This window comes from Triplophysa dalaica, chromosome 20 (genome assembly GCF_015846415.1).
Source record: "Triplophysa dalaica isolate WHDGS20190420 chromosome 20, ASM1584641v1, whole genome shotgun sequence".
Lineage (NCBI taxonomy): Eukaryota > Metazoa > Chordata > Actinopteri > Cypriniformes > Nemacheilidae > Triplophysa > Triplophysa dalaica.
Window position 1 is genome coordinate 553,187 of NC_079561.1, and position 12,692 is coordinate 565,878.

Here is a 12,692-nt window from a genome sequence, read left to right on the forward strand (position 1 = left end):
CTGAGCCACAAGGCGAAGCTCTCGATTTACCGGTCAATCTACGTTCCTACTCTCACCTATGGTCATGAGCTGTTGGTCATGACCAAAAGGACAAGATCCCGGATACAGGCGGCCGAAATGAGCTTTCTCCGCAGGGTGGCCGGGCGATCCCTTAGAGATAGGGTGAGAAGCCCGGTCACTCGGGAGGAGCTCAGAGTAGATCCGCTGCTCCTCCACATCGAGAGGGGCCAGCTGAGGTGGCTCGGGCATCTTTTCCGGATGCCCCCTGGACGTCTTCCTGGGAAGGTGTTCCGGGCATGTCCCACCGGGAGGAGACCCCGGGGAAGACCGAGGACACGCTGGAGGGACTATGTCTCCCGGCTGGCCTGGGAACGCCTCGGTGTTCCCCCGGAAGAGCTGGATGAAGTGTCTAGGGAGAGGGAAGTCTGGACATCCCTGCTTAGACTGCTGCCCCCGCGACCCGGCCCAGGATAAGCGGAAGAAAATGGATGGATGGATGGAACTGTTTTAACTTAGTATACTGTTGTTTTATTGTTTTAAAGTAGTAGTATTGTAGTAGGCTACTAAACTATAACTTTGTTTTAGTAAACCCTCATGCACTACATTATTCAGATTAAATTCACTTATTTATTAATGCTACCATTACATGCTTTGACAGTTGAATGAAGAGCTGATGATCGGGCTACACAATAATGGTTCAAATGATAATCATAATTATCTTGCTTAAAAATTGTAATTAATGATTGATCATCATTTTTTTTAATTCACCTAAGAACATGATTATCATGATATCAATATTAAAGTACGATTCATCGTGCAGCCCTAAAACACATGAGTATATGTCACATGCCAAATGGTTTCTAACCGTGTTCAATCCCACATTAGCTTCTTGGTAATTGTCTTCTTTACCCAGAAACTCTGACCTCAGCTCACACCTTTAGATTTAGAGTCAGAATTTTATAGTGTTCTGCATTTAGTGTTAAGCACTCCTGCTATAGAAAGCAGTAACTTACATATAAAAAGAGGTTAGAAACCAAAACCACAGGTGCAAATTGCTAACTTCAGAGCACGAGGCATGTGTGCATATGAAATTTGATTGATTTGATTGCATGCATTTGTTTGATCGTTTTGCACTCTTTTTATTTTGCAACATGAGGGGGCTATTTTTATTTATTTATTTGTGTGTGTGTCAGGGTATTATTAAACTTTTATGTTCAAATAAATAAAATACAGGCCTAAATATCTGCATTTTATTTATAGCGTAAGTATAGGCACAGCAATTGTTAACTGAAAACAAAAACTACACTGAGACTTTCAATACAATTAACATGAAAAATAAAGCACAAAAGCACATATTACTGCAAAAATTTAACTAAAAGCTAAAAAAATACAATATAGATTGATTATTAATTTAGATAAAACTACACTTAAAAAATGTAATACAAATTATATGTAATACTCTGGATGTAGGACTGACTTGGTTTTTATTACGTGAATGCAAAACAAAATCAACATTTGCCTAGATTATGCATATATATTATAGGTTATTGTTATACTTCCAGTTCAAACTTTTTATGCTATTTTAACTTGCTTGTTATACGGTAATACTGTAGATACTTCAATCATCTGCAGCCAGTGGCTCTCTGACTGAAATTCAAGGGACACTGTATTTCATATTGCAGCTGAAAATGTCAACTTGATTTACAGAGAAACTCTCTAGTCTTCCTGTACAAGGTACACATTTTAAAGGGGTTATATGACACGGCTAAAACAAATATTATCATTTGTTTTACATGTAAAGCAATGTGTCTACAGGATTTAAGGTTCGAAACGGTGTATTTTCCACATACCGTGCATGTTTGTATCTACTCTTTGCCCCATCTCTCTGAAAAGTGAGGTGTGCTGTGATTGGCCAATTCAACAGTGTGTAGTGATTGGTGGAATATTGCAAGCGTGTGAGGGAAATGTAACGCCTCTGACCATATTTGGAACATCAGGTACACCCCTTTAATCAAGAACAATCATTCATTGATGTTCTCACTCCGGATAAGCATCTGTCAAAAGAATAATGATCTGGATTTTAGAAAATCTTCTGGCTGGGTTTTTTCCTCCTTTTTTTGCACCGGTGGAGATATGTTGCTAAAGAAATGTCCAGAGCTCTTTCACAAGCACACACATCGTACAGATACAGGTCAAAGGGATATTCTTCCATGCTTTCCAAAACAAAGGGTTCTCCCATTTAGATGTAATATGGTGAGAGCTCTATTGTGTCATAGCAGGGAGTTTTCCCCCCAAAATAATCCCAGAGGTGAGCCGATGACCGTTGACACAGAGGCAGAAGTCTAAAGTCACAGTCACAGAGGCTTGTGGAACTCAAACCCGCTGTCATTCCCACACACGGACATTACATACATGAAGAAAACAATAGGCCAGATTGGGTAATTGTTCCCGTCTGCGTGTTTTCCCCTCTTTACTTTGTAGGAGGTCTAACAACCCAACACTACCAATACATTGTCTTCAGTGTTCATCAAGTAACATGCATAAACATTAAAAAATGTTACAATAAAAAAACATATTTTTTGAAAAGGCATGGAATGAATGATTATGAGTTGGTTTCAACATTACCGTCCTCATCTCCACCGCCCACAGCTCACAGAAGTCACACATCACAGTCACACAAGACCAAGAGTAGAGACCCGTGTTCCATCAAACAACGCAGATTAGATGGGAACGGGTTACTTTAGAATATTTGTTGTAGGATCAAGGCTTTAAAATGTCTGGCATGAAATCACCTTGCTTTGGACACATCGTACTTCACGTTGCATATTCTTTATTGATTTCTCAAAGGTTTCAGAGGCGCCCTCTGGTGGTTACAGAGTCACAGCATCCTTTGCGTGGACGTTCTCATCAGCTGTAAATTCAAGATGAAGAACAGAAAAAAAAACACACACAACAATTATTAATTCACAGACAAAGTGACAAGGACATTACATGTCTTAACCAGTGCACTCTTCTTCTTCACAAGTGTCTTCCCTGATAGCACACAAACATCTGGCAGACGTGTAGCCTGATGTCTGCGTTTACATCTGCATAAAGTAGAGATTACATTTGACATTTTTTAGGCATTTGGCAGACGCTTTTATCCAAAGCGACTTACATTGCTTTTATCCTATACATTTTACATAGGTAGTTCAAGTTTAGAGATATAGAGATAGCGTTTGCTCATCTGGAATATGTCTGGGATACGTCTGCTGTTATATAGACCTAAAGGAGATGTCCGTAAGAGGTTTATGATTTAGAATGGATGCAAAGCTGCTCTTTCTAAGATGTTTAGCAGATGTTTTTACATTGTTTGTTGGCATCTTGACAGTAGCCATTATGACTTAAAACAGATACCTGTGGCATTAGAAAACGGATGATTCCCCATTTATATGAACAAAATGAAAACTGTCAGGTAGGTATGACGTGAATCATTCTAAAACCGGTCTCTGAATAACAGCATCATTTACAGTCAATATAAAACTATGGCATGATCTGCAGTGTCGAATGCAGCACTAAGATCTAGCAGGACTAGGAGTGAGATGCATCCTTGATCTGATGGCAGGAGCAAGTCAGAAATGATTTTAACGTGTGCAGTTTCTGTGCCATGGTGTGGCCATCTAGTATCTTAAACAGATATGGTAGATTTGTAGTTCGCTTGGGTCTAAATGTCATTTCTTATCAAGTGGCTTAACAGTAGCCAGAAACTATTTTTTTAGGGGCGGTGGCACTGTATGTACAAAGCCATTTTATTATATCATTTTTTTTATTTTTAAAATGACTCGCCTATATTACAGCACATTTCATCATTTGAGCATACATTGAAAAACATAAAACACATAGAAAACGTAGCCTACAACATACATTCGCTCTGCAGCTATAAATCTAACCGTAGGATAACCTTTTACAAGACAAGGGGGAGTCTTCTAGGGAAATTATCAAAATGGAGTAATTCTATGTAAAAGTTGACATGGATGATCTCGGATTTGATTCTTCCTACTGTTGAGAAGTTACAGCGGTGATATCAAGGTCATATAATACTACAGATAGAAGACTGATATTATGTGTATTTGACGTGCTGTTGCAGGGGAGAGGGCTCCGACATCGGTGGTTCCTCCAAACTAGAAACGCCCACTCGCCCCTTGTCCGTGGAGATAATATTATATTTTATAACCAACTTAAATGTATTAGAAAAACAAACACTTGAACGTAAGTGTTGTAAGAACTTCCTTAAATAACAGAAACTATCTTTGGCAGAAATATATTCTAATTGAAACTGGATTTCTTCGACACCAGGGGCGATCAAATAGCTTTGCTTCACTTTCGGGACGTGTATGGTGCCCAATGCCCATGGTTTTGACATGAGTGTTGGTGACAGTTGATAAGAGTTTTTATTTATTTAGGTCTTACTTGATATCTTAAGGCTACACTAATGGTCAATGGAGTGAAATGAGGTAACTAGATCAGCTTTGTGTAGGCCTAAAATAATGTACACAGTTTTCATTAAAATGTTCAGCACATTTATTTGTTTATAATTTTAAATATTAAAACGGATTTGCAGAACAGTGAAAAAAGGAAAACATTTCGAAACAAAATAGTGCCACTCCCTGAACCACCAACATTAACATTAAATATGAAGAAAGTAAAACAAACACTGCTGAAACACAGATAAAGGAAAACAAACTGTAAAAGGAGTGCTGGGAGAACAAAATCACATGCATCATATCTCTTGAGAGTCTTTGATGGGGCAGCTGGACAGCATAGAGTCGCATGTCTCCAATAAAAGTGTCTGGCAGCACACACAGATGTCCTGACTGTACCAGTCGCGCATCGCCAGGCTGTGAACAGACGTCGAGCTCGGCCCGCAGGACACCAGAACCAGAGGAATCCTGCGACATCAAACCACTTTCTGCATTACATCTTTATAATGTGGTTAGTTCGCTTCGTAAACGTCGCAGACAAGGAATCTTTTCTAGAACCAAATCAACTGCGCAGCTGCGGTGTCTATGAGAGATCGGCTGTGTGATGCTTACCAGGCCGAATCCCAGGACCAGCGTTCAGTCCAGAAATTCCTCTGGCTTTGCTCACCGTCCTTCATCACAATTTGCTTAAAGAAGCCAAGTGGAAGATTCACGCACCACTTGGAGGGCAGACGCATCTTTGTTGAGAAAGAAAATCAAACGGTCAGAAAGTAAATGAAAAGTACCTTTACAAAACATACAGTGGGTGCAGGAAAACGTGGCCTACCTCCACACAACACGCAGAGCATATAACCCTGCAGAGATAACGGCATATCGTCACAACACCACACGTTTGACCATAAGCAGACAGGAAAACAATCTTACCTACTACACAGAGAGCAGACTTTATGCCACGTGAAATACAAGCTTCTCGACGCGCAACAAGAACAAACCTGAGAAGCAGAGAACTTTAGGCACTTTAGGGCACGGACGTTCATTTCACATCTATTTTAAGGATATATGGAAGTGCTCACCCGCCAGTCGCTGTATCGCTCACACATCATGTTTTTCACGTCTCCTTTGTAAGAGTTGTGCATTTTCTTGACGTCAACAATAGTGGTGAGAACCGCCACCTTCGGACTCCCCTTAACCTTCAAATGTTAATATGAACAGCATTAAAAATAACAAGCAGACTTTTGTTTTATAGTCTCTGACTGTAACCCGTATCACACCGAAGCGTTTAACAGACTTGCTGGTCCACTTGAGAATTTTTGTCAGTCAGAATGCCTTGAGGGGCAGTAAAACCATTTCTTGCCTGAAATATCCTAATGATTTTTGGTATAAAAGAAAAATGGATCATCTCGACCCATACAATGTTTTGTGGGCTTTTGCCACAGATATTCATTCCCATGGACTGGTTTTGTGGTCCAGGGTCCACAATTATCGATTCAATTATTTTAAGCGTTCCAAAGTCGAAGAACAGCGATCCTCTTCTCTCTGGTCTCTCATGACTGGTTGCGTTATAATGTTTAATGAGACCCATTTTCGATATGCGACAGAGCTTTTGGTTACTCATGCACTGCAGACAAACCCTATCAGCAAGATAATACCTGTGATTTATTTATTCTAAAACCGGACTCACCTCATCATGTGACTTAGACATAACATATGCGTGTTTATAATAATAGAGACAGACGTTGTTTTAATCATTTCATGTAAATTACTGCAGTCCAAGGAGGACATAACTCACCACTTTGAAGAAATCTCTGTTGCTGGCAAAAGATTTGGTCCGACGCTTTCCAGTGAAGACGTTTAAATCTAGTGGAATTAAACACAAGAGAATGCAACATACATGTACATCAGTATTGTTTTATTCAGCATTTGGGTTAAATAATAATGAAAACAAAGATATGACTGGTTTTGTGGACCAGGGTCACATAAGTAGCACGAGTATATTTGCCACAATACCCAAAAATGCATTGTATGGGGCAATATGTATAGATTTTTTTTGAATGCAAAAAATCTTAAGGATATTAAGTAAATGCATGATCCGTGACAGAGATGCCAATCAACCTACCATGCATGTCTTTGGACCAGGGGAGGAAACCGGAGTACCCGGAGGAAACCCCCGAGGCACGGGGAGAACATGCAAACTCCACACACACAAGTCGGAAGCGGGAATCGAACCCCCAACCTTGGAGGTGTGAGGCGAACGTGCTAACCACTAAGCCACCGTGCCCCCCATCCGTGAAGATATTTAGTAAATTTCCTACAGTAAATATATAAAACTTTATTTTTGTGGCTGGATGCAGCAAAACCGTGAACAAAATGTCCGGATACATATCTACAAACTTGACTCATGGTGCCCGTTCTTTGTAAAGCGTAGAATTTCAGCTTTCAGGTTGATCCACTCTCCACAACATCATTACAGTGGTACGCCAATAGAGAGCGGTGAAACAAACTGGTTTCTTCTTAGCAACGGCATGCTACAGCACCTCTGATGGACAACTTTAAAACTAGATTTTTTGCATCTCAATATATGGCATCTCAGCCATATATTGTCCTATCCTTACAAACCATAAAACAATGGAATGGTCATTTATTTATTCACATTTCAGATGATGTTTAAATCTCAATTTCGAAATATTGACCCATAAGGCTGGTTTTGTTATCCAGGGTCACAAATAATAAATAGAAAATAAATCTCAACCCGCCGCAAATTTATTTGCAGTCTAAATATTCTTGAAAGATAATCATATTAATGTGAACAGACTCTCACCTGTAAATTCTGTATGTTGTTGATGAGGAGCTTCCTGCATGAAGAGAAAAACAAAGATAAACTGTCATATAATGTTTTTTGTTGCCTTTGTTTAAGTGCTGCAGTAATTCTAAAGCTCGTACATCCCAATTCTTCCTCTGTGGAGTTGGCTTCAGATGAAAAGTATCTTCATTTTCTTCATAATCAGTCAAGCTGTTCGCTGTTTTGAATAACCACCAACAACAGTAACATTATTGTTGGAGTAAATTTCTTTGCAAAAAACAAACAAACATGTCACTGCATACCTAATGGACTCATTGATATACCCGCTATAATAAGAAACTGTCAAATATTCTAAACTTGGCTGCCTGGACAAATCTCTCACTGAACATGATCACTGACAATAAAAACACGGAGAGGTTTTTGTGCATTTACAGGCTAGAGGTCTGTTGTGTGCCAGACGTTTCCAATGGTTGGTAGAGCGAATCTCCTGCATAAGCAGCTCGTGGAGACATGTTTGCTCTTTGGGCTTTATTTCCATCTTACGCTCGGAGGCCTGAGGAAAAAAAAAGAAGAAAACTTCAATTCTGATCAATAAAAGAGAGAAGATTCAATGGGAAGTGATTGGATGGTGACTCGCGATTGCAGGGATGGGACATCAACAGAGACAAATAAATGGATTCATCTATGCATTTTTCACCAGGCAACGTGGAAGAACTTGATTTTTATTTACCGGTCGTAGTTTGGGCCGTGAGCGGATGTATTCTAGAAGAGTCTGGTGAGGGTCTTGTTTTCTTTGGTCATCAACAACACTCTGTAAATATAACAACATACAGGCAGAGACGAAGGCTTTTGAGGCCCAAAAACGAATACCAATACACACCGGGACAAACAAGAAGGTCATAACACACACCTGAACTTTACGCAGCGTGTATCGCCTACGTTGAATGTCCAGCAGAAGCTGGTCGAACGGAGCGGTCTCCACTGGCAGGGGACTTTTAGTTCCGTTCACACACTTCGTTAATGGCCGCAGCACTACACCCCTGTTCAACTCATCCACCAGATCCTTCCATCCAGATACCTAAGGTGTGCCACGATGACCTCGTGTCATTGTCAGTGCAGAAGTCCCAGCCAAGAGTGACAGTCTTTGCTTTTTAGTCAAATTGATTCTTGAAGATGCATTAAACATTTTCTAGGTAGGATAGGCAACGCTAGCCGCTTCCATGCTAACTCTATATTAACAACAAATAACAATTTACATATTTGCTTTATTTGCTCCCCGATATGCTGTAGTTTTGCCAAATAATTTGTTGAAAAAATTCCTTGATAGATTTTACTAGACATCTGAATATTGTACAGATATCCCCCACCTCCCCACATCACTATTGGCCATTACTGCAAGTATAAATAAAAGAAATATTTGTTGTAAAGACCTTTAAATGCAGAAGTAATAAACCCCCAGAAAGTTCTTCCTCTGTTTGTGTCTTGCACTTACCAAATTTGTGGTCACTCTTACGATCAAGTTGGGCTCCGATTCAATGATGAGTTTCTGGAGACTCTTTTATAGGAGTTATCAGAAGAAAAAAGAAATGGACAACAGAGTCAAATATCACATCTGTAATCATCAGACAATTACAAAAGCAAGAAAGCCCCAAAGTGAACTACTATCATGACTGCTGCATGCAGAATTCTCACCTTCCTGGATTGTTGAACCATCTGCAGATAATGACACAACTCAACTGTGTGCAAGAAGAGAATGGAACACACGTTCTTATAATGCTGCGTGGCCTGAGCAGGATCATACAGCCGGTGCTTACAGACCTATCAGACACATGATCAGCCAGCTTCAGCACATTTGATACATTCAGTTCCACATTTCAGTAAACACAGCAGAGAAAGAGTGATGACGTCACTACCTGGATGACATTAGAGACCGTACACATGGGCTTAGAGTCACAAAAGCTGAGATTGACTTTGGTCATCTGACACACCAGGATCTCCAACGTCTCATTCAATTCACGCTCAACCTGCGTCTCCAGACCCCAGTCCAGACACGAGTAGATAAGACGACCCACAAACTCTACAGCCTATTAACAGATTTTGCATTGGTACGTGCATGAATGCCAAAAAAAGAACTAATGCGATTAAATGATTGCCAACCTGTTCCTCTGTCTCCATTACAGTATTTGTACCTACAGAGAGAGAAATATTAAGATAAATTAGCAGACAGTACATGTATTATATGTTGAGGAATGACGCAAGACAGAGCTGAAATTCAGCCAGACTTGAAAAAAAAAAATCTCAATCACCCAAAGTAATAATTGGCTGGTGGGACGAGTTCCCCGTTTAAACAGGGGCAAATGTGCCCAGAACACTTTTTTGAATAAAAAAATAAACTTATGGAAGGTTTGTATCAGGGGCCATAAAACATTTGAAAGCGTGATGAAGAAGACGAGGGCACTGCCACGTTCTCCTGCTTTCCAAAGCGTATTTGGGTGTGCTTGCCATGCGTCTACAAGCGTTTCATTATTTTTCTAATGCTGTTGCTATTGCTATTGCTATTAACACGAGAACAAAAAAATCACTTTGATGCAAAACCCTTTTCAATTAAAAGGAAAAACATATAACTGTAAAGTTTCATGAGCTATAGGTAAGTAGTTTAGCACAAACTTTTAAAAGTCAATTTTTTTAGTAGTAGCCAAAATTTTACTTGCCGATATATGTGACTTCAGTTTTTCTGTCCATTTCACCTCATACTTGACAAACCCTGTTTATCTATCAAATATCAGGGGTTCCCAAACTTTTTCAATCTGGGACCCGGCGAGGAGGTGTTTTAAAATGACAAAATGAAAGATTATATTTGTAAAACCCTATTTGTGGAATTTTCCCTTTGCAAGTACATAATAGGCTGAATACCTTGATTTGGGGGTTTATTTATTAAGTATACTTTTTGAATATCTGTAGTATTTTTTCTGGATACTTTTTACTGTACTTCACTACATTTGAATGACACAAATCGCACCTTTCATGCCACCAAATAAATTGATTTCCTTGGCCAACCGCCCCCTCCCTCCCACATTTGGGAGAGAGCTATTGTCGGCTCCTTCTAAGATGACACACCTCAATAAACTCCACAACATTTTGTGAGAAGACAAATGAGTTTACTTGTGTATACTATTCCAATCTCTGATTTAGTTATTATAAGTAAAAGATATAATTAAACTTTTTATCCTTATTAATCGGAAAAATAATCGTTGAAATAATGATTAGTTGCAGCCCTAAACAGAATCAATTTTTCAAGCTAAGAGACACCGTCCACACATGTAGATTTACCTCACTGACCCAAACACTGTCACTTAAGGATTACACTTTTTGTAAAATTTATTTACATATTCTGTGACACATTATTAACATTATGTGATGTTTTTCTTCAAATGGAGTAGCCTTTGGGACTTTTTTTTACAAAACTAAAATCAAGACAAACTCATAACTTGTTTCTAAAAGGTTCGGTTTGTGAGTTCAGCGCTTTAAAGGCACACAAGAGGACACATGTGCATCAGCTGTCTTTAAGCTCTATTTTTATCTTTTTTAATTCTTAAAATGTCTTATATTTTATAGTGTTGAGCCTTAAAAGTCAAAACAGTCAACAATTGAATTGATTATTAACTGAATTGAAATTATTAACATTCTATTTCAGTCATATTTATCACAGAAAGTAATGTTACTTGTTCCAAAATATTTACCACCGCCTTTTACACTTAACTTAAGCCTTTATTCTTAAAAAAGGATTTATCCTCAAATATGAAATAAATGTCATAGAAAGCATTACATTTCCCGTTTTAAAACAAACTGTGACTTGAAATCTATTACTTCAATGAACGTTTTGCAAGATAGTTCTAAGCAGAAAGTGACATTTCAGAATCAGAAGGTTCTTGTTCCAAAAATACCGATTTACAAATAACAGACGATAATGAGATTTTACATTAAGCCAATATACTCTGACCTCTTCATGTGTTAAAGATTTGTTCTCCATATCATTCTTGTTAGATGCATGGAACGCAAAAACTTGGAAGGTCCCAATCATTTGCATCAACGAAACATCGCGAGAAGTGTTTCAGAAATGAATATTGAACATTACCGTCATCCGTCACCCGCAGGGAGATGTTTCCGTCTCTGGAGAACACAACTCCGTCAGCGGCGGGCAACACAACACGGGTCCATGTCTTGTGTCTGGACTGATGCTGGCGCAGTAAAGAGCACAGCTGATAACACAGAGCCCACGCCTGCTCCTCACTCACAGGCTGATCCTGGACCTGCAGAATCTCACTCAAAGACATCTGATCATCACATGAAGGGTTTATGTCATACGGGCACAGGTCCATCTTCTTATCCAAAGCATTCAAGTTCAGCCTTTCAATCACCAAACACTAGAAAGACTTTTGTTAAAGACTCATTGACAGCGTCAAAGTACTTCATCCTCTCAGGTCCGTGTTTTCACTCTTCTTCTACGTGATGAACGTAATTAACTGCACCTGACAACCGAGTCATGACGAGGAGCGCGTTCACGATTCATCGGGTTCGGTTCAGTCAGTAAAGTGCTTCAAAACAAACGCGCGATTTTTTGTTGCAGAATGTAACAGATCATAAAAAATAACTATCAGGAGAAAAGGACATTCAATGACAGTTATGTGAACAATAAAGTCAATGAAGGGATTAAACACAATGATAGACACGTGAAGAGGAGAAGAAATGTCAATGTACTTTAAGGAGAAAATGATAAAAAAATGAAAAAACTATACAGTCACGAGAATGGTTTTTCTCATACGTCTTCAAAAATATAATACACTTTTTTTATCTCTAGATAGTCTAATTCAATCAAAAAGAGTGACAGAATGTGTGTGCCTTTAGCCCTACATTTTTTTTTACGTATAAACAATTTGCCAAACAAAATGAAAAAATTGAACATGTAATAGTTTTGTTGACAGTGTTAGTATTTCAAATTATAAGATTGTGTAAAAAAAGCGGCCCAATTTAACCTTCCTCGGGGCAAAATCTTGTCTCTTTTCTGAAGAATCTGGCGAATGTGTTTATATTATGTATTTATATTTACATTTCTTGTCATAAACATTAACGCCATCCAGTAACAAAACAGACTCCTTTATATCTTTGTGTCCATGTAAAATATACGGCCTTTGACCTTTTGCATTAGACCTGATCGAGGGAGTTTCTTTTAAAATAGTGTTGAATTCTTTGAGAGAGAGGAGTTGTTGATGGTCATGAAGCGTTCATAAGACTTTACCAGATTCATCAAATAAAGAAAACTTGTGAATTGATCCTGTATCTAACCAAATAGACTTGTTTCTAACTGTTATATATATTATTCCACAAAAGAGTTTGTGAGGAGAGAAATGGTGGAAAAAACACATCTTCCATGA

The 12,692-nt window shown here is 38.8% G+C and overlaps 1 protein-coding gene across 4 annotated transcripts; it reads right to left on the minus strand.

Moving 5' to 3' along the window:
- Positions 1–4,604: 4,604 nt before the first annotated feature.
- Positions 4,605–12,119, minus strand: zgc:114123 (uncharacterized protein LOC569174 homolog). Of its 4 annotated transcripts, none has more exons than XM_056733494.1 (16): positions 11,396–12,119; positions 9,418–9,449; positions 9,174–9,344; positions 8,953–9,078; positions 8,753–8,815; positions 8,171–8,338; positions 7,991–8,071; positions 7,693–7,813; positions 7,401–7,477; positions 7,279–7,312; positions 6,250–6,317; positions 5,534–5,650; positions 5,385–5,452; positions 5,287–5,314; positions 5,073–5,197; positions 4,605–4,928 (listed from the first exon to the last, which is right to left on the minus strand). In XM_056733494.1, the coding sequence occupies exons 1-16, from the start codon at positions 11,637–11,639 to the stop codon at positions 4,760–4,762; spliced, it is 1,692 nt and encodes a 563-aa protein (XP_056589472.1). In that variant the 5' UTR covers positions 11,640–12,119; the 3' UTR covers positions 4,605–4,759. The 4 variants fall into 4 exon arrangements, 3 of the variants coding, with proteins under 3 accessions (XP_056589472.1, XP_056589471.1, XP_056589473.1); XM_056733493.1 differs by having other exon boundaries at positions 5,385–5,467; XM_056733495.1 differs by lacking the exon at positions 11,396–12,119 and adding an exon at positions 11,261–11,334 and having other exon boundaries at positions 5,385–5,467.
- Between the last annotated feature and the right edge of the window lie 573 nt (positions 12,120–12,692).